The 23,410-nt window shown below is 41.2% G+C and overlaps 1 protein-coding gene across 1 annotated transcript in view; it reads right to left on the minus strand.

Moving 5' to 3' along the window:
- The window catches only part of syt7b (synaptotagmin VIIb), a 136,094-nt gene that overhangs the window by 51,372 nt on the left and 61,312 nt on the right, over positions 1-23,410 (minus strand). The window contains exons 3-4 of the mRNA XM_077228082.1: positions 12,548-12,639; positions 2,373-2,507 (exon numbers count right to left, since the gene is read on the minus strand). Coding sequence (XP_077084197.1) covers positions 2,373-2,507; positions 12,548-12,639 — 227 coding nt within the window. The remainder of the gene's footprint in view (positions 1-2,372; positions 2,508-12,547; positions 12,640-23,410) is intronic.

Here is a 23,410-nt window from a genome sequence, read left to right on the forward strand (position 1 = left end):
GATGTTTTGTTGTAAACTCCTGAAACTGCGTCACACAGGTACATACTGAGACTCAAACTACAAAGGGGAAGTTACAGGTGACATGAGAGACGAACCACAACAACTTCCATAAAGGCACAAAAAACACAGCAACACAGCAGAAGAGCTAACGGTCAACCCTCAACTTCAATCAGGACTAGATAAGATGGCAAGAAACCAAGACACTTCCAATCAAGTGTTCTTGAATGCATCTAAACCTTTCAGGTCAAAGGTCAGAGGTTTTGAGGGTTGTCCGTCTCCATGGAGACCATCCATGGGCTGGAGGTGAAATGTTAGCCGTTAGAAACATTAGTGCTGCTGGCAGGGCTGTAGAGAACAGGGGGTTGAGAAGTGTTTTAGCGATCCATCAGTCCTTTAATGGAACAGTTCACCTCAAAAAAATACAATTTTGTTCTCATTAACTCTTATTTTGTTTAAAGACTCTATTTATTGTACAGTAGTGCATACAGTATGACTCATGTGCTATATTTAAAGCATTCTGAAGTCACATGATAGCGTTGTGTGAGGAACAGACCGAAATTTAAGTCGTTAATCTTCCCATTGAAGCTCTCAAACTTCATTTGCAGATGTGTATTTCAAACTTGCCACATCAAGATCCGTCACGGGATCCGAAATGAAATTTGCGCATGAAATTTGAGAGCGGTGGAAGCACGGAAATCCCACATGGAAAATCTGTGCCTGCAGAAAAATTCAAAGAATGGTATATCTATCACAAAGTTTGCCAAAATCAGTGCAGAAAAAGTTTTTTTTTTATCCACATATGCATGACTTATAGATTGTGGCACATGCCATTTATAACATATAGTAGTCATATAGACTGCTTTTATGGTACCAGCATCCTGATCTCATGAGGTGGCGATTTTGTATGATTCATACGAAAATGTAAGATATTGAGAAACAAATTAAGCACTTTCATTACATATATATATATATATATATATATATTCAGTGGATGGATGACTGAATAGACATCTTACTGATCATATATTGAACACACACTGATGTTATGAGTGTGTGTTTGTGGGAGGGAATGTAGACTGTAATTATCACCATGTGGATGAGAAGTGGGCAGGGACCTGCAGTCTGTATCTGTCTCCTGTCAATTAGATTTTGATTTATCCTGGGAACGAATCCAGAAAGACTACTTTTTCTCAAAGATAATGACTTCAATTAAGCAATTAATTTAGAAGGAAATGGCAGACTGAAGCGAACCCCACTACCCTCTGTGGAACTCATCCCACGTTTCGCTGAGAGTGATGGGTTGACCTAAAGATTGGACATTTCATCTCGTTTCAGTCTGGATTGTGGTGTACGCTGAATGATAAAAAGCCATAGAAAATGACAAGGACTGCCCTAGACATAGCTCTTACAGATGGGGTCAGTGGGAAATATGGCTTACCTTTTGGTGTGCTTTGTGGGTCAGGCAAATTGACCCTAAAGTAGTAAGATGTTTAAAACAAGTCATCTACTTTTTCTGTCTTAAAAATGACATTTTTCATTCAAATGTTCATTACTGTTATACAAAACTGTAATGTTATTATTTATATAGTATATATATGTATATATTATAAATATTATCATTGTGTGTGTATATATATATATATATATATATATATACACAAAATAATATTTATGATATATATATATATATATATATATATATACACACACACACACATATATATATATATATATATATATATATATATATATATATATATATATATATATATATACGTATATACAATTTTTTTCATTACAGTAATTAAAGTTTAAGGATTTAAATTAATTTAATTGTCAAGAAAATAATGCCAAGAAAGCCAATTCAACATATTTTATAAAGATAAAAACACATTTTTGTTTTTTTCCCCAGCACATTACTATTATGGCTTGCAAAACACAATAAAAATGTATTAGCTGTTTTTTAGATGATAGATGTATATGTGTATGTATGTATATATAACATTTTAATATTGCATGTTATATTAATAGTAAAATGTATATATAATAGTATTTTTGTATTATAGTAACAAGAATTTTAGAAGTATCATAAAAATAATGCAAAACGTTTGAATAGTCATAAAAACTTTTTTCATTTTCTTCATGCAAACATAATTTTCCAATTTTTTTCCTTTTGATTTTGGGGTGAAATATGACCACGGACATTGTTTTGTGACATTTGATAGGTTTCATGAGACACAGATAAGTCCCTGTAATCTATAGAGGATCGCTGAAATGAAAGACCAGAATAGAGAGGATTGAATGGACTTCCCCTTTCAGTACAGCCCTGCACAGAGAGAAGGGGTCCCTTACCAGCCGTTACCAAGACTCACTTGGGCGTGAGGCGAGGGTCTCCATAAGGGGTGTAGGGGGACATGTTGAGGATGAACTCCTTGGGTGGATAGGAGCTCCAGCGCTGCTGCACAGAACTGCTGTCATTGTTATTCCAAAAGTCCCTGTCTAGATCACTGCAGCCAAACACAAAGACAGGAGAAAGAGCCACAATGAGTCAAACTGAGGGGAAAACAGAGTTCAGATAGACAGACAGCCCAAAGAGAGAGAGAGAAAACAATGGTGTAAAACTACAGTAACTGGCAGAGTGGGAAGAATCAGTCACAGAGAGACTTTTTAGGAAAGGTTTCTCTTGTCTAACATCGTTCCAGAGCTCCTGTGGTTTCAAGTGGCATAAAGTCTTGAAAACGTAAAAGAATTCTGAACTGAAGAGATGATGTAAAAATAGCTCTGAGGGTGAGATTAAAGGGGTTTTGAGATGGATATCATGCACAAAGTCATATGTATTCTGTGCTGTCATTACATTCGCTTTGACTCAGAGAGGATAGAGTCTTTTATACTGTAGCTACAAACTTCTAATCTCTGTAAGAACAACAGAAGCAAGACAGAAAAAGTCATATCAGAGGTAAGGCATCTACTTAGTGGTGGGCTGCATGATCGAAACCATATATAATATAGTTATGGTAAATATCAGTATATAGTTGTTTTATGTAAGTTAAGCAAAACTTAATCCAGTAAATACTTTACAAATGGTACTTCATCAAATTTCAGATTTTTACTTGGATGGCTGCAAACCACAAGAGAAGATAATTCAAAACAAATTAAATGTATCGTGCATTAAAAATCTTTCTGAAAGCATACTTTTCCAAATTCCAGGTTCAGGATATCCACATTAGAAAGAAGTTAAGATATTAGGTATATTTTCTGTGACACTGCCAGTCAGTGAGCAGTGATGTTTAGTGGTTTCATCTGTTCTGACAATGTTGGATCGGTCTCTATTAAAACTCTAAGCCTTATAAATGAATCTACCATTTAATATTTAATTTGGGTTGATGCAGGCATTTAATATGATAATAGAACTCTGAACATTTTGGAGGTGGTCCAACGTTTTCACTTTCCATAGGCTGATTTTTATACTGTACAAGCTGTATATTTTATGCCCTAACCCAACCCCTAAACACAAATCTCACAGAAAACTCATTTTTACATTTTCAAAAAATAAACATATAGTATGATTTATAAGCTGTTTTTTCAAAGATTTCTAGTATTACCATTCTTGTGGGGAGATTTTGTCCCCACAACGTAGGGTTTACAGGACCATACACACACACAAGGTGTTTTCATGTTTTATTGGGACTTTCCATAGACATAATGATATTTATACTGTACAAACTGTATATTCTATACCCTTACACAAAACCTATCCATCACAGAAAACTTTCTGCATTTTTACATTTTCCAAAAAAAAAAAAAAAATCCCTTAATATGATTTATGAGCTGTTTTCCCCACAGGGACCAAAAATGCCCCCACAAAGACAAGGATTTTGTATACTGCAATCTTTGTGGGGACAACATAATGTAGGGTTTCCCAGGACAGACACACAGAGGGGTACATTAAACACATGCAAACATACATATAATGTAAGAAACATATGAATGTCAAGCACCAAATTATTTAGTAATTGTCACATAATATATTATTTAAATTTATTTTTCAGATCTTTTAAGCAAATCTATATTGCATCATATTTCTGGCAACCAATTTTCTTTCACCTATGGGCTCATTTCTGGTGCTGAAAGCTGCTCCAATGGTCCTACTTGGAGAAATAAACAATAAAATATTTTAATAATAAATGAAAATATATTAAAATGGTGTTTTAGTGCCACTTTAAAAAAATATATTTTGAGAACAAAGTTTTATATATATAATGCAAATAATGCAAAATGCCTGAATGGTATTTTTTTTATTATTCCATGAAATTAAAAGTCATTATTACATTTAATTATTAAATTATCATCATTTAAATAATTTTTAAGAATTTGATTTCATTAGGAAAAACGTCTCAGGTTACGACTGTAACCTATGTTCCCTGAGAACAGGGAACGAGACAATACGTCAACGACGTTATGGGGGAACGCCTCAGGCGTGACAGGTGTCTGAAATCACTATCAAATCACGTCAATCATATTGACCGGCGACAGCCCGTGAATCATTAGCGTGAATGATTAACGTGCGACCTGGAAGTATAAAGGGGCGCCTTGCACACATGACAAATCACCTTATCGTCTGAAGGGACTGTACGGTAGGCAAGCCCCGAGGCATGGCAGGGAGACGTATTGTCTCGTTCCCTGTTCTCAGGGAACATAGGTTACAGTCGTAACCTGAGAGGTTCCCTTTCGAAGGGAACTCAACAATACGTCAACGACGTTATGGGGAACGATATACCAACTCCGCCATGCTAAGGGGAGTGCATGCTAAGTGGCAGTGACAACTGTCAGAACCAGCAACTTCAAATGAAACGCTAGAACCACTCACCCTCAGGTCACACTGGGCTGTCAGTGACAGCATTCCCTACGGTCATAGCCCAAGCTACAGCCTCACAGAAAAACCTTCATAAATATGGTTAAAAAAAAGGTCTACCTGGGCCGGCTCCGGGCCTGGGACCACAGCTTCCAATTAGAAGGGGTCCCTTCTAGGGAATGTGGCTAGGGAACCCGAAGGAACCCCAGCCAGTCACTATTCAGGGGAACGTACTCACCCTGAAATGCCACCAGGACGGCCTGACCTGGCGTCAGTACATAGACACTTAGTCTGGCCAAATCCTGTCTGTCTGAAGACAGAGCCTCTGGACAACAAAGCCTTAAGAAAGGCATCCAACCCGAGGGACTGCGAAGCTGGCAGTGAACCACTCGGCCCGGATCTCAGAGACGGGATATCCCGGAGAGTATGACTCAGCATAGTGCTTTCCGACCCTTGCTAGCGAGGGGAGTTTCTCTACTCGACCCACGGATCAACCCAGTGTCTGTGTTTCAAAACACTGAGGAGGCCTGTGAAGGCCTAAGGGCTGATCTAACTGGGAGGCCTCACGAGAGGCCTACGACCGTCTGACCAGACTCAGGAAGCCGCATGCTCATAGAGACCCTCGGTGAGGGGAGCACAAGGTCTGCCTGGTAGGCAAACCAGGCTGTAGGCAGAAAAGGTTCCGGGAGGGAACCAATAGCAGAGAATGAACACTTTAGCGAGCCAGGGCGCAAGCTCGCCTTCAGCAGCTGCCTATTAAGGCTAGCTGAAACTGATAGCAAGAGACCACTAGCTTCATAAACCCAGCACCACTAGGGAACGTTACAGGGAGGCCCGGAGAGGCCTACTACCTGATAGCCAACGTAAGTGGGAATTCACCTTCAGGGAGGCACGTGAGGCCTACTACCTGATAACCACAGTATGTGGGGTGCTCACCTTCGGGGAGGCCCAGAGAGGCCTACTACCTGAAAACCACTACTACCTGATAACCACAGTACGTGGGAACTCACCTTCAGGGAGGCCCGGTGAGGCCTGCTACCCTAAAACCACAGTATGTGGGGAGCTCACCTTCAGGGAGGCCTGGAGAGGCCTACTACCTGGTAACCACAAACTGTGGGAACTCACCTTCAGGGAGGCCTGGTGAGGCCTACTACCTGACCGTTCTCAATCAAGGAGGCCTGGAGGAGCCTACTACCTGATAATCACAGTATGTGGGAACTCACCCTCAGGGAGGCCTGGTGAGGCCTACTACCTTTGACAGCCAAAATATTTGGGAGCCCACATCCTAGGGAGGCCCAGAGCGGCCTACTACCTGACAGCCACAATATTTGGAAGCTCACATTCAGGGAGGCCCAGAGAGGCCTACTACCTGATAGCCAACGTAAGTGGGAATTCGCCTTCAGGGCGGCCGGGTGAGCCCTACTACCTGATAACCATCTTAAGTGGGAATTCACCTTCAGGGAGGCCTGAGTGGTAAACTACCTGATAACCACTGGTAGCTTTGAGCCCTGAGTCCGGGTGCTTTTTTTATAGTATAAGGTGGCCTGCTAAGGCCAGCCAGCTGGGGACTCGCCTATCAGGGAGGCCTGGTCGGGCCTACTAGCTAATAGCAAGTCATATTCTGCCATAAAGTACACTGTTGGGAACCATACTACACAAGCATAATTTACTAATGGGCTTCCAGTAGCGCTATAAGGTATGTCCCACAATGTTGGGACTCACCTCCGAGGAGGCCTGTTTAAGGCCTACTACCCATCAGTGAGTCAACTGCCCGAACCACCAAGGCCAACCACGTAAAGTGAGCTGGCCTACAGTGCCCTATAGGGGGCTGTCCAATCAAGGAGGCCTGCTGAGGCCTACTACCTAATGGCCTTCGTTGGCAGAAAAACTGTTTACACAGCGCCTACAGCATCCTGGTGCCTAATCACATTGCCCATGGCAGTGTACTCCACAAGAAAGCTAGCACCCTTAAAACAAGGGGAGTACAACATACCCCACTCTGCCTCAACGGAGGCCCCAGCTAGTCAGGGGCCTACCATCTATGCATGGGCGTCAGCTCAGGGCAATGCTCTGGCTTCAGGGGAGCGTACTTCGACCAAAGAAGAAGTGAAGCTTACTTCATACTCGACCCGAGCCATAGTGGTGCGAGGTAGGATAAAACAGAACTGGGAGTGAAGTGCTCAGACCTACCTGTATCACAGGGGACTACTCACACCTCACCCTGAGGTTACCAGGGTGCGGGCCTGCCAGCGGCTCTAGGGGTGACAGAAATGTATCTGTGCCCAACCTAGGGGAGTGGGGCTTGAATGAAAGCCAACCACCTACAACCTAGTGCTCGAGCAGTAGCTCAGCGAGGTGAGTGAAGCCTAAACTGGCGGCCTAAATCCGTAGGCGAATCGAGGAGAAAGGCTTTTTCTTTCTCCCCGATGTCGGCTAGATTTAACCACAGATGCCTCTCCGTGGCCACCATCGCCGCCATCGACCGTCCGATCGCGGCAACGGTTTGCTTGGTAGCCCGGAGAGCCAGATCTGTGGTGCGGCGCAGCTCAGCCACCGCCTCAGGGGACATCCCTGCCCCCTGGTCGAGATCCCCCAGCAGGTCGGCCTGGTACGCCTGTAATACTGCCATGGTGTGCAGTGCAGCACCGGCCTGACCTGCTGCCGTGTATGCTCTGCCATTCAAACGAGCCGTTGTTTTCAGCGGTTTGGATGGCAGGGTTGGAGCTTTCAGTGTCGCTGCCCGCCCAGACACGAGATAGTTCGCGAACGTCTCGTCAATGGGCGGCATTGACACGTATCCATACTCTCCGATCCCCTCCACATCAGCGAAACTGGCCCGCTGATGTAGGTGAATACGGGCAGAGTATGGGCTCTTCCATGCCCTCTCGATCTTCGTATGGAGATCAGGAAGAAATGGAAGTCTCACCTGAGCTGGTGGTGTATGGCCGGGGAGAAACCGATCGTCGAGCCTACCGCGAGCGATCTCTCCTCTAGCGCGCTGCCAAGGCAACTGCACCCTGTTGGCAGCGCGCTCCATCACATCCACCAGCTCTGCATACACGGGGCAGGATGGCTGAGGAGGTTCAGGATCTACCTGATCATAAACCTCCTCAGCTATCTCCTGCGCGTCCTGAAGAGCATCAACTGCAGGTACAATCGGTGAGTAACCTTCCCCATCGACCTGCAGTTCGCCCTCGTCAGCCGTCGAATCATCTGAGAGGTTAACAGCCCTCTCGAGACGATCGACAAGCTCCATCTGGGAGCCCCATGATGTAAGTCGCCGATCGGCCTCAGCACGAGCGGGTCCCGCACCACAAGGTCCAGACGCCGGACCCCCTTCACTCGAGAAGAGGGCCAGACGAGAGCGGAGCGTTTTAAGGGAAAAACGCTCGCAGTTCGCACAGAGGGTTCCCTCGAGAACCTCCCGTGCGTGCTCTTCACCCAAGCAAAAAACGCACAGCTCGTGTGTGTCGGCCGGTGTCAGAAACCTCGGACACGGGTCGGCACACTTACGAAAACAATCTGCCTTAGCTGTGCGTTTCATCTTTCTCTTACCTCGTAACTTGAATAGCGTTTTCAAACAAACAGTCCCTGAAGACGATGAGATGATTTGTCATGTGTGCAAGGCGCCCCTTTATACTTCCAGGTCGCACGTTAATCATTCACGCTAATGATTCACGGGCTGTCGCCGGTCAATATGATTGACGTGATTTGATAGTGATTTCAGACACCTGTCACGCCTGAGGCGTTCCCCCATAACGTCGTTGACGTATTGTTGAGTTCCCTTCGAAAGGGAACATTACATTGTTTTTCATACTTTACATTATGATTATATAACTTTTTGCAAAATCCTATTTTATTTGGTTTATTTTAACATTGCACTAAGACTTACACTTACTGTAAGTATTGTATGATGCATGCAAACGTTCCACACTGTTGTTGTGGGTACCAATCCTACTTTAAGAAAATAAATGTAATGTCTCATTCGCAGCCTGAAGAACACAATGAAATGTGCAGCGGATTGTCTCCCCGTGCCCTTGTGCGGTCACAGGTGATTAGCAGTCTGGCCTCTTGTACTGATATAAAAACAGTATCCATCTGCTGTGAGATGCATTGGTGTCTAATTAGAGCATTGCCTGATTAATATTCAGGCTGCAGTTGTTACCAGAGCAAGTGGACCAGCTTCATACTGCTGACCTGATAAACATCCTCAAGTGTGTGAAAGCCATCATTTCACACACACTTACTATTTTTGTTGAAGTGCTTCTAGGTTATTCCTGTGGTTTGCTCAGTATCACTGGCTGTGTTCAGAATGAAATAAGGTCGAGGCTTGGCCTGATACTAATATTTTGGCTTTGGTAGAAGTAATGGTATTGATACCTCAATATGAACAGAGGGTAGGTAGGTAGACCTGAATAGGCAGGATGGATTTGCTTATCAGGTAAAGGGAATTTACTAAACCAATGTAGTGTCTGGACCAATCAGACACAAATTTATTCATTATATTTAATGAATAATTCAGCAAACCCCCTCTCCCAACAAGCAAATGTGTTCGAGTTCTGTGAACTACCAAAGACCAGCAACTAACACCCACGCAGAACCAGGCCTCTGGTCACCATAGCAGAAAAGGTTTTACGACCCCCTCACAGGAATGTAGGGAGTAGTGGTCGACCAATATTGTTTTTTTGATGGCCGATGCCAATAACTTAGAGAGCAGGGTGGCAGATGGCCGATATAATATAAATATATATCATTTATATTTATTTTAATTAGTATTCAAAGTATAAATTCAAAATAATTATGAAAAAAATAAAAGATACAAATCTTTAAAATAAACTTGCTTATACTTTAAATGGGAACTTTGTAATTCTGCAGTCCTATTACTGTATTTTTATGGGACTTGGCGAAATATCGGGCGACCACTATTGGGGAGAATTTCCCCATAGGAAAGACACATAAGGCCCATAAAAAGGTTTTCTTTCAATTAATGCATATGCAAACCTTCTATGAATGAACATGCATATTTTCCAGGACATTGTGTGCATGATTATTACAGTCTTTTATATTGTTTTTGCATTGTATACCGTTATATGCATGCTTTATGATAGAACCACTAGTTAATGTAATCTCACCTACACCATGTTTGGTATCTATGGATTTCTATTTTAATTATACGAATGATCCTTTATGTAATATGTTGACACCTATGCAACATTAAATATTACAAGAATCTTTAAAGGTTTCTCCATCAACACCCAGTCCAGTAAAATATGCAAAACCCCATGCTCAAAGACAAAGGGACATAAGCTTTACCTCAGAAAGTTTAAGTTACCACTGGATCCCTGAGCCCTTGGAAGTGTGACCTCTGAGGAAGTTGAAGGGCACCCTCTCTATTCAGATTTTTGATCTTCCTTCTTCTGGATGCTGTTCATGTGAAATGTGAAATGACTGACAGCTGGACAGGCCTCAAATTACAACTATTGTAACTTCATCGACAATGACGGAGTCAGGCAAACATTGCAAGATCAACATCGTTTCTTCATTCAATGTGGAAAATATCGATTGCAACTTTCAAGACTTTCTCCTGAGACTGCATGCTAGTTCAACGGCAAAGGCATTGCAAGTATCATACAACAGAGGTTTAGTATAAGCGTTAGATCCTTCTTTAACAAGGTGCTTCGAAATAAGAAACTGATGGTTCTGTTCAGATGTTTCTGTTTCCAGTTTCATTCACTTTCCATTTTACCCATGTATGCGTGATTGTGTGCATGTTTGTTTAGATTAGTTATATGTTCGTGATTTAGTTAAATATAACTTTTGGGCACATTCATGTAATTTTTGGTTCTGATCACTGCTTGTAAATAACCATCCCTTTAATGATGCGATCACAGCTACATGTTAAGAAAGAGTCATTTTTCTCTGGCCACGAAAAATATAATTTCTGAGAGTTGATAGAGGATCAATCAGTTCCCTGGACGAACAGTTCAATTGATTGTAATATTAATTCAACTACATCAAGTTAATTCTATTAACTGATCCAAATATTTATAATTAATTATAACAAGTTATAATAAATTATTCACATTTTCGTTTTGAGCTAATTTTCTTCACCAATAACTAAACTGAACTAATAAATGATATTAGCTAATTATCACCATAAGCCGAAATACATATACCACTTTAAATCTGCAGTACTTGTATTGTACCAGCTTACTGCACAACCCTACACAAGTGGTAGTAAGCAATTCATACACTGTATTCTTACTGCTGTTTTACAAAATATGTGAAACAATTTAAAATACTGAACAATAAAAGTTTCAAATGGTAGTATGCTACTTTGTTGTAAACTAATCTCATAACATTACATGATTAATTCAAATGGTTTCAAAAATTGCAGAAATAAAAACAGCTTTTTTTGCATTTTGTATATTTTTTTTTTGCGTAAAAAAATTAAATGAGTCTAGAAAAAAGGGAAAAAAAAGTTTTTTAAAGAGAAAATAAAACATTCTGCTTCATTCGTCGCTTTGAAAATGTAAGGTCAAGTCAAATTCATTGCCATATTGTGGCTGTATTGTGATCACTGTGCACAGTATGTGAAATGTAAGTATGCACATTGACATGGCATATGGTAAATATGAAATTATTATGGCAGAATGGCATTAGCCAGAACAAGAACATATTTGGTTTCTGATGTTTGCAAACAGCAAGCCAGTGTTATCCATAGTATTGACCACGACAAATACCACAGCTGGTGTGAGAATCGAATCTAACACTTCTGACACTGAAATATAAATTAACACTCCTGAATAAATTACAAATGAGCATTGGGTTATGAAATAGGTCTAAAAATATAGAGTATGTCTATCATTTACACAGTTAGCAATGTCACATTAGTGTCACGCATGTTTGGTATCTGCTATTCATGACCAAAGTAATATTACAGTAACTAAAGACTCATTATGTTCTGTAATGAAGTGTTGCCACTTATCATAAGCATTTTCAGGCTTGTTGTTTGGGGTTAGCTCATAAAGCGATCAAGTATATAGAGTTATTAAAGAGGGCAAATCCGCGTCACAATATACACAATGATCTGCTACGCTGCTGCTGCTGCAGAGCAAGTACATCACTTGCTACTGCCCATACGTACATGACTCGTTGCTATGAGCAAGACATGCTGCTGCTGCTGTACAATATAGCGTACATGAATTACCTGTAGCAGATGTGGAGCTGGGGAAGGTGGAGGGTTTCTGAAAGCACACTGCACAGCTACAGCAAATGCTAACCAGTATTTGAAGATTGAGCAGCGAGCTCATTGGCTACTGATACAGCAGGAGCCAATCAGCTGTGCCCTATAGAGAATGATGTGATTGCAAGCAGATTAGTTAAGATGAGTTAAGGACCTATCCGCCAGTGCCATCTATAGTTTCAAGACAGAATGTGTATGCCATTAACTACTAGTTCAGTTCAGTACAAACTGAATAGTATTTTTGTAAATGTGGTTGTCACGATCTTGATTTTTCTTTTTTCAATACCTTGGCATTAAATTACAGAATTGCTTTGCAGTATTCCATTCTGAACACAGAACCTTTAGTTCTATTCTGAGTCCAGCACATACAACTCAGCATACAAAGTAATGTTTTCCACTCATTACCAAGACATTAACTGCAATAGTTAATCTCAGCAGGAGGCACCTACTTGATAGCTTTATTTTCTCCTCGGCCTCTCCCTGATACTGACACCGAGTCTGGGGTCCCCGCTGTCTCCACCCCCGGCTTATTCCTCATCCCCTTCAGAGAGAAAGAAAGAGACAGAAATGTAAGAGAAAATCAAAAAATTGAATATTGCCTGATATCATTTCGTCAGGTGGCATATTCCAGCAAATTTTGTGCAATTGCTGCAAGTTACACTGGTTTAATTAACCAGTAAAGTATAATAGATGCACTGATAGAGCCAATGCGCACCAACAACAGCCAAATAGAGGATTTTACGCAGATATTAATGACAAGTCTGAGACCCTCGGGGTGTTTACACACTAGAGAAGCTGTTTTGATAGATTGGAAGGCATAAGATGTGCTTTCAAGATGTCGAAAGAGCCGGTCAGTCTGCAAGCAGTCTGGAATACAGTGAATTGGATCAGCAAAAGCACAAGCGAATGTCTACCTTTGAGTTTGTTGCAAAAGTTGACATTTTCTTGAACATGACTGTGATGCCTAGGAATGCTATCTAGGTTAAATACAGACTCAGAGGCTCAAATACAAACAAGCAAAAGTGGCCAAAGAGAGTGCAAACACAAAACTGGGAAATGAACAGGCACTGTACAAAAGTGCCACCCAAATTCAAGATAGAGGGCAAAAACTGCACAATGAGATTCCCCCAACACAAAAGTGCTTTGTATATTCCATTAATTAACATTGATAATCATTATTACAAAATAAAAATAAAAATCAATAAGTAATGATTTTTTGTCACAGTATTGCTGTAAATACATATGCCAACGTTGGGCATACACAGTGTAAAGAATTTGTTGATACAATACATACAAAGTTAATTTCTGACCCTGGTAAACACACAAAGACGCACATGTATACTTGCATGGCCCACATGCCCTAAAACTGAAAAGCTTCTTATCAATGGACATTCAAGCCAAAAGACTACAGTTTAGCTTGAGAAAACACTCATACGCATCAATAATACACCATATGCAAACATGTCTGCTATTAGCAGACAACTGAGACAACTCTACTGATCGATTCAAGCAATTACATAAAGGCTAATTACATCATTTCCTGTCTGTCAAAGATGCACTCCTCCCCACCATCTCTTGATTGGCCAATCCATCTCAAAGTGATTCTGCAGGTGGAGTATTCATTACAAAGTCCTCTGAAAGCCATCAGCCGCCAGCAGTTGTGTAAGAGATGATAAATGATCCGAACGGGAGGAAGAAAGAGCAGCATCTTGGCCCGTGCACAGCAATAGCCTGCCAGTTTCAAGCATTTAAATTACGACGGCTGCCAACATGCAATCGGTCCTCTGCCATGATCTGTCTACGGATGTAATGAATGGTAACAAAAGAAAGGAAGCGGAACAATTGTGTTCATACACAGGTACAAACATCTTGTGACTTGCGACACAAGCGCACTCATTTACATCAGGAGACGTGAGTTAGAACTTGTGCCACGCCCCACAGGATGTGGAATTAGTGTAGAATTTGAATCGGAATTACAGGAATTTAGTAAAATAAATTCTGTTGTCACAGAGGAGAGGTTTTGCAACAAAACAAACAACTGCATCATTCATTATGACTAATTTTGCCTATTTTTTCCAGATATGTAAAATACAGTTCCCTTTCAAGGGAACTCGAGCTGCGTCAAACGTTATTTTACGAGTGGGGATACACACGTTCTTTGTGTTGTTTGTTTGGGAGTGCAGCATGCCCAGTCAGTTCTCGAGGGAGCTGATTGTGAGCATTGCGAGTGTCTGCCATTAAGGACGCTCCGCTCCCGCCGGGCGCTCTTCGAGGAGAGCGGTTCGGTGGGCGCTCCCCGCGGTTCGGGTCCCGCTCTTTCCGAGGCAGAGCGACGACGCGTATCGTGGGGATCGCATATGGATCTCTCAGCGGGGTTAGAGACGGGCTCTGCCTTATCTCTCCCTTCACCTGTGAGATCCAGTGCCTCAGTCCCGTGTTCGGAAGCACGCGCTGCGGTTTCTTCTGCTCGGGCTGAGGCACCAGTTATAAATGAGGGAGATGTGGAGGATTCGCCACCTTACACTCCCGAAAGTGATGAGCTAGTGTAGGTATTAACAAGAGCTGTAGAAAAACTCAGCATTGTATGGCCAGTGACTAGACAGGAGTCTGTTTCTAAATCAAAATTAGAAGAGAGATTTTTGCCGTCACGAGTGCAACCTCCACGCCGGTGCTTGCCGTTTTTTCCCGATCTCCACACTGAGGTGTCGAAATAGTGGAAAAAAACGGTGTCATATAGAGTGTTTAGTCCCCAGACTTCAACATATTCTAATATTGTGGGGGCAAAATCATATGGTTATCCGGCTATGCCTCGCGTGGAAGAGACGCTTGCGAGTTTTCTCTCCCTCGAGGCTGCGTCATCTGTTAAGGCACCGGCATTACCCACAAAGCCTCTTAGAAATATTTCGGTTTTTGTGGGTAAAGCGTATACCGCGGCGGGTCAGGCTGCGTCATGTCTGCATACTATGTCTGCATACTATTATGCAGGCATACCAGGCTGACCTGCTGAGGGAAGTGAGTGAGAGTGCGGAGTGCGGAGCTCCTTTGGTTGAGTTTCGTTCGCGCCGAGGTGGACCTATTCGCTTCCAAGGAGACCACGCATTGTCATCTGTGGTTTTCCATCAGCCATCCACCCCCTCTGGGGTTGGATGCTATGGTGCAGTCACGTCTGTTCGCCTTTCCCCCGATTGCTCTGCTACCTGGAGTTCTGGAGAGAGTTCGCCGGGACGGGGTCAGCCTACTATTAGTAGCCCCGTTCTGGCCGGCCCGAGTATGGTTTGCGGACCTGATTTCTCTCCTGGACGGCTCTCCCTTGGAGCTCCCGGTCAGGAGGGATCTACTCTCTCAGGCGGGCAGCATGATATTTCACCCCCGCCCAGTATTGTGGGCTTGGCCTCTGAGGGGGCCCAGCTCATAAACTCTGGTCTCTCAACCGAGGTTGTTGAGACCATTCTTCACTCCAGAGCTCCATCCACGACGAAGCTTTATGCCTTGAAGTGGAAACTCTTCACTTCTTGGTGTGGAGAGCACCTGCAGGACCCAGTTAACTGCCCAGTGGGTGCAGTGCTGGAATTTCTGCAGGAGCGCTTCTCCACAGGGCTATCCCCCTCCACACTAAAGGTGTATGTGGCGGCACTGGCTGCTTCCCACATCCCTTTCAGTCGAGTTTCTCTTGGGAGACACCCGCTTATAACTCGTTTCCTTCGTGGCACACTGAGGCTGAGGCCAGCAGTTCGTACGAGGGTGCCGGCCTGGGATCTGGCCATCGTATTAGAAGGTCTTTCCCTAGCTCCTCTTGAACCTATCGAAGAAGTTCCTGAGAAGTTTCTCACGTTTAAGACTATCTTTCTTCTTGCTATCTCCTCATTAAAGAGATTCGGAGATTTGCAGGCTCTGTCGGTTTCACCCTCGTGCCTGGAATTTTCGCCTGGCATGGTTAAGGCTTTTCTGCATCCTAGACCAGGTTACGTTCCCAAGGTCCCTACTAATGTTGTTAGACCTACAGTTCTGCAGGCCTTTTGTCCTCCTCCATTTCTGTCGTCTGACCAGGAGAAACTTAATTTACTCTGCCCTGATAGGGCGTTAGACGCCTATGTCCATAGAACTGCCCTGTGGAGGAAGCCAGAACAACTATTTGTGTGCTTTGGGCCACCCAAGAAGGGGTGTCCCGCGTCTAAACAGAGAATGAGCAAGTGGGTGGTCGAGGCTATCTCACTTGCCTATGAGCCGGCTGGTCAGCCTTCACCTTTGGCTGTACGAGCCCACTATACCAGGAGTATGGCGGCTTCTAAAGCCTTGCTGTCAGGAGTTTCCGTCAGTGACGTTTGTGATGCGGCTGGATGGTCTTCACCGCATACTTTCATTAAGTTCTACGACCTAGACTTAAGTTCTACCCCTGGGGCACAGGTGCTCTCGTCCTCTGTGCGCTAGTTCTCACAAGGCGGTCACTTGGTCCTATAGCGACGTGGGTATTAGCGTTCCCACAGCGTTTGACGCAGCTCGAGTTCCCTTGAAAGGGAACGTCTCGGTTACGTATGTAACCCTAGTTCCCTGATAGGGAACGAGACGCTGCGTCATTCCACCATACTCCCGGCATTCCCGCTAGCGCTTCCTTCAGGCCTATCAGAAACTGTTGCGCTTGAGTTTATGGGGTGCTTTATAGTTTCCTGGTCGATGACGTCACCCGCCTATGACGTTCCATCTCTCCATTGGGCTGATTCCATACGTGCTTCATGACGCACAACGCAGGGGCGTTCCCACAGCGTTTGACGCAGCGTCTCGTTCCCTATCAGGGAACTAGGGTTACATACGTAACCGAGACGTTTTTCTTAACCCGTTAAATAAGGACCACAGATAAATGTTTACAGAGGTGTTATGTTAGCATCACTGGAATATAATTATATTTTTTATTAACCTTTTAAATTTGTTGTTTTTTTATATTTTTATATTAAAGTTGTACTCATTTGGATGCATGTTTTTTGTGATTTTTCATTATTTTAAAAAAATATATTCATATATAGTTTTTTTTATTCTTATTTCAGTTTTTGGTTATTTTATTACATCAAGTTAAACAAAATGAAAATTAGAAAGTAGAATAAGTTAAGAGCAGTAAAATATTTTTAAAATATATTTTATTGCAGTTAACATTTATTTACAAAAAACTAAAATGTTTCATTTTCAAAATGTTTTACTTTTAATTAACTATAATAACCTTGGTTTAAAGATGAATATTAATATTAATAAATTAATTAGAAATGTATTAGAAAAAAAAAGAAAAAAAATATTAACAAATTGAAATAAATAGACTATATTCTATATTAAATAAATTAAAGCACGATCTTCCACCATAACCCATACAATTTAAAACCCCATAAAAGTGATCAAAGTAATGAAATATACAGTATTTAAATTAAATATAAATATTTTAAATGCAAAAAAATATCTCTCTTGACATACCCCATTTGGTATGAAAATCTTGGACATTTCAAGATGAAATGTATTACTAAGAACTACCCTTATATAAGTTCTCTGACCTTTTTTGACCTTATTAAATCTTTATTCTACATCTTTAAATTAAAATTACGCAAAACTATGTTACACGTCCAGATTCTGCCTTTGAAAGACCTTTTGAAATGTTAAAAGTTCATACAGTACTGGAAACTGATTTGTAGTTCAGCTAATGTAAGGTCCATTTACATGGAGAACAATTAAAATTAATGTAGAATAACTGGTCTCATGCATATTATCCTGCTCATTAAAACCGTGGGTCAACTTCACATGCTACACTGTTTTAAAGTTTAAAAATTGTGCTAAAAGAGAGTGTAAAGTGAATCTGTCAGACTGTACAGTTGACCTTTGCTTGTTAGATTGAACAATACAAACCCAATGAGATCATAAAATGACTTAAACTTAAAAAACGTAAAATCTTTGTTGCATAAATTAGGGTAATTTTAGAGATTATTACATATTCTCAGGTTTACATATTTTTAACAACTTCTCAATAAATAATATTCTGTTTCTGTTTTGTTAAAAAAAATAGTAAGCACAAACCGCGAATAAGTCATACTTCTTGCATATCCTCTCACACAGACACACTTGTTTAAGATGAGATCTCTGACAGGTATGCAGAGAAGCAAAGGGAAAATAGGGAAGGGAAAAAGCAAAGGCAGAGTAAGGGGTAGGTTTTCAAACAGAATTTACAATCACAAAAGGCGAATGAGCAAGGAGAAATATGATATCATCGACTAAGAAAGAGGCTGTAAGAGAAAGACAGAGGAGGGAAGAAGATTTTTTACAGGTGGTCTCTTGGTGCTAGTCTCACAACAGGTCCAACTCGGCCCTCACACCGCTGTCACATGTTAAAAGTGCTTTATTCTCAGATCTTCTTAGCTGAAACTCTCCTTCACCTCATCTGCACTTCTCACCTTCATCTTATCCACACAATTTACTGTTGAAAAATCATTCCCCTCAGACACAACAGAAAGAAAGTGTTAGACAAAAAAAGATGGACATGAAACTGTTGTAATATATAAAACTAAATAAATGTAATATATTAAATGATACATGAAACTATATATGATATGTTATAGAATGATGGACGGATGGATGGAACAATAAATAGTAGGATGGATGGATGGATGGATGGATAGAACAATGGAACAAGATGGATGGATGGAACAGTAAATAGAAGGATGGATGGATGGATGAACATTGGAACGAGATGGATGGATGGAACAATAAATAGAAGGATGGATGGATGGATGAACAATGGAACAAGATGGATGGATGGAACAATAAATAAAGGATAAAACAATGGATGATGGATGGAAAAATAGATTGATGGATTGGTTGGAACAATATGGATGGATGGATGGATGGATGGAACAATAGATCGAATGATGGATAGATGGATGGATGGATAGAACGATATGGATGGATTAATGGAACAACAGATAGAATGATGAATGGATGGATGGATGGATGGATAGAACAATAGATAGAACAATGGATGGATGGATGGATGGAACAATAGATAGAACAATGGATGGATGGATGGATGGATGTATTGATTGAAAATAGAATGATGGATCGATGGAACGATGTGGATGGATGGATGGAACAATTGATCGAATGATGGATGGATGGATGGATGGAACAATAGATCGAATGATGGATGGATGGATAGAACGATATGGATGGATGGAATGAATCCTAACATCATAGATTTTAGAAGAAATAAACCCACACATGCACCTGTCTACATTAACAACTCTGGAGTTGAAATTGTTAATACCTTTAAGTTTTTAGGCATCCACATTTCAGACTCCCTTCTATGGTCTTTTCATATCACTTATACCATTAAGAAGGCACATCAGAGGCTTTATTTCTTGAGGTGTCTCAAGAAATATGGTATGTCACTTAACATTTTACAAAAATGTTACCGCTACACTATTGAGAGTATATTGACAGGTAATATTACAGTGTGGTTTGGTAGGGCTACTTCACGCGAATTGAATTGGTTAAAAGTGCATCTAAAATTATTGGGGTTCCACTAGAATCGCTCCAAAACATTTATTGGAAACGCAGCACTAAGAAGGCACTAGGTATTATACAGGATGTTAGTCATCCGGCACATAATCTCTTCTCCCAACTTCCATCAGGGAGACGTTTGCAGAGCATCCCAACGCGCACTTCACGTTTTAGGGACAGTTTTTACCCACAGCTTGTACGGCTATTGAACGATAGTACAAGAGGAAGGGGGGTTGAGGTTTGAGCAGATGTTAAATTTTAATTTTATTTTACTTATTTATTGATTGGTGCTGAGAGAGTGCTAAGGCACTTTCTATTTCATTGCTGTGGTACTCTGTGTACTAATATGCATATGACAATAAACTTAAACTTGAACTTGAATGATGTATGGATGGATGGATAAAACAATAGATAGAGCAATGGATGGATGGATGGATGGATGGATAAAACAATAGATAGAACAATGGATGGATGGATGGATAGAACAATAGATAGAATGATGGATGGATGGATAAAACAATAGATAGAATAATGGATGGATGGATAAAACAATAGGCAGAACAATGGATGGATGGATGGATGGGTAGAACAATAGATAGAATGATGGATGGATGGATGGATGGATGGATGGATGGATGGATGATAAAACAATAGATAGAACAATGGATGGATGATGGATGGATGGATGGATGGATGGATGGATGGACGGACGGAACAATAGATAGAATGATGGATGGATGGATGGATGGATGGATAAAACAATAGATAGAACAATGGATGGATGATGGATGGATGGATGGATGGACGGAACAATAGATAGAATGATGGATGGATGGATGGATGGATAAAACAATAGATAGAACAATGGATGGATGATGGATGGATGGATGGATGGATGGATGGATGGATGGATGGAACAATAGATAGAACGAGGGATGGATGTATAAAAAATAATAAGCACAAACCGAAATTAAGTAACCATGAAGGCATGGATTGATCAAGAGAGGATGGATGGATGAAAGGAGGATGGATGGAGGGCTGTATGATTGTACAGCATTTAATATGGAGTAAAATAATTTCAGCAGATCCAAGAAATCTTTCATCTCTCTCAACTAAATACTTTCAAGCAAAGCATCAACTCCAGATTCCCTCAGTTCAGAGAGTCAGAACTGGATCAGACAGGGAGAAGTAATCTTGACCCGAAAGTACCCAGCACTGTCAAATCTATTTGGGAGGAGACGGAGAAAGCACGCAGTCTGTCGGCGCGGAGAGAAGCGTGGGGTGTTGTGGGCAAAAAACATATGAATCATTAGTGAGCCCTGCGGCGTGGCAGTGTGAGGTATGAGAAACATAAAGGGAGACTCTCGCAGTGCAGCCTTACGTAACGTATCCCGGCTTACTCACTCATTAAGGATCTGTTGTTCTTCTGCTATTGATCAAAAGACTGACCACAGCCATTTTAATTGAAAGAACAACATTAATCCTAATGCAATGGTCAAAGTCTGTTTGAAAAGGGGGTTGGTTCATAAGAACTGTGCTGATGTTAGGAAAGGTGAAAGAAAAAATAACAAAGTTTTTACTTAAACAAAATGAAACCTATTGTAGAACAATTAAGTATTTTGCATTGTGACATTTTCTTGACAATAGAGCACATTTTACCCCTAAATTCTCATTTCTGGGGGGGTGGGGTTCTCCTAAAGTCAAGAATCATCTCCACAGGTTTGAGTGTGTTCAGCTCCGGGTTGTTATGACTGCACCAGCTTACTGTCTTTATGCAGACTAGTCACCATTATAGATGTAGGCGATGACTATAGAGTCATCTGCAAACTTCAGGAGCTTGACAGAGGGGTCTATTGCAGTGCAGTCATTCGTAGAGCACACACCCCTGGGGGCGCCAGTTCTAATTGTACAGGTGTTGGACATGAATTTCCCCATTCTCATTAGCTGTTGCCTATCTGTCAGAAAGCTGTGGATCCACTGACAGATGGAGGTGGGACAAAGAGCTGGGTTAGTTTAGTCAGGAGGATATCTGGGGTGATGGTGTTGAAAGTCGTGCTGAAGTCCACAAACAGGTTCTTTGCATAAGTCCCTGGTTTATCCAGATGGTGCAGGATGTAATGCAGTCCCACGTTGACTGCGTCATCCACAGATCTGTTTGCTCGATAAGCAAACTGAAGAGGGTCTAGCAAGGGGCCAGTAGTTTCCTTCAGGTGGTCCAACACCAGTCTCTCGAATGACTTCATGACCACAGACGTCAAAGCAACTGGTCTGTCGTAATTTAGACCTGTGATTTTTCGTTTCTTGAGTACAGGGAGGAATGTGGGGCGTTTGAAGCAGGAGAGGACTTCACACAGCTCCAGTGATTTGTTAAAGATTGATGACAGCTGGTCAGCACAGGCTTTTAGACAGGCTGGTGAGACACCGTCTGGGCCTTTGGCTTTCTTTAACTTCTGTTTCCTGAAGACCCAGCATACATTCTCCTTATTCTCTCCATTCTCCAGCATACAGATCTTAAGTACAGGCTGAGAAGCAGAAGGAGGGAGGGGGTAGGGGGTGTTAAATTGTTGTGTGGAGAGATGTTCAGAGAGGGTATATGGTGTGAGACTGGGCTTTTAAAACCTGCAGTACAACACGGCCAGTTGTTGATTTCACAAGTAGACAACGCTAAATATAGGTGTAAAAAACGTTTTGAGCATGTCTACTTTCGACCACTTCTAGAAGTACTCGAAAATGTATTTGAACGGATTTGGTCTTTTAGTCGAATGTGTTTGAACAGCCGCAAAAGAGCGCCTACTGACTTAATGCGTAAACATTATAGAAAGCGCGTTAGCCAGACGGATTTAAACTTTGTCGGGCTGAAGACCTAAGTTTGGTTTGAAGATGAAAAACGTACCAAGCACAATGTTCTCTCACCATTTCTGATTTCAAACACACTCACAGTGTTTAGCGTGGTCTTGTGTCTATCAGAGCTGAAACGAAAGCTGCTGCTCTCCGTGGGTTTTTGTTCATCTCTGGTTCATATGTAAATTGATTGAGCTTTTTCGTACATTAGATCTGAAAAAGCCTGTACATTTACATGCCCATAGACTCTCACCTCGAAGAAATCAGGACAGAAGTGGTTGAAAGTGGACAAAAGAGACATTAAAACAGCAGGTGTAAATGGGACTGTGTCTCCTTTGTTTACTTGTGATCCGATCGACTAAAACACATCTTAATACCAGACCAATGCTTAATGGTCCTAAAACAATCATTATTTTCTTTAAGCAAAATATGATTGGGTTTTTTTCTACTACAGGCACTTTTATTTCCACAAGGTTGATTTTTATTAAAACTAATTATTACAGATTTTTTACTTTTTGTAATATGAACATAACCTGTTGCAGTGTTGTTATTGTTAACTAAAACTATTAAAATTGTTTTTGTTAATTGAAATAAAGCTGAAATGAAATAAAAGATTAAGAAACAGATTATACTTAAACAAAAAAAACTTAAAATAAAATTTAAAATATTGCCTTTGCAACTAACTGAAATAAAATATGTCAAAGTTCAAGTACTAAAATTACTAAAACTGAAACAAATTAAAGTAAACTGAAACAATTTTAAAATAAAATGACAAAAGCACATAACTAAAACTTAAAATGAAAATATAAAATAAAAGCAAATTCAAAAAATTAATATTTCTACAACAGTATAGAAATAAAAAATACAAAAAACTCCATCACATTTAAAGCTGTTTTAGAAACATGACATGCCTTTATTTGCCTCATGACATTCATTTCCTTCAT

Source organism: Siphateles boraxobius, unplaced genomic scaffold (genome assembly GCF_051911475.1).
Source record: "Siphateles boraxobius isolate OS27281-9 unplaced genomic scaffold, OSU_SipBor_1 130, whole genome shotgun sequence".
In the NCBI taxonomy this organism is placed as follows: Eukaryota; Metazoa; Chordata; class Actinopteri; order Cypriniformes; family Leuciscidae; genus Siphateles; species Siphateles boraxobius.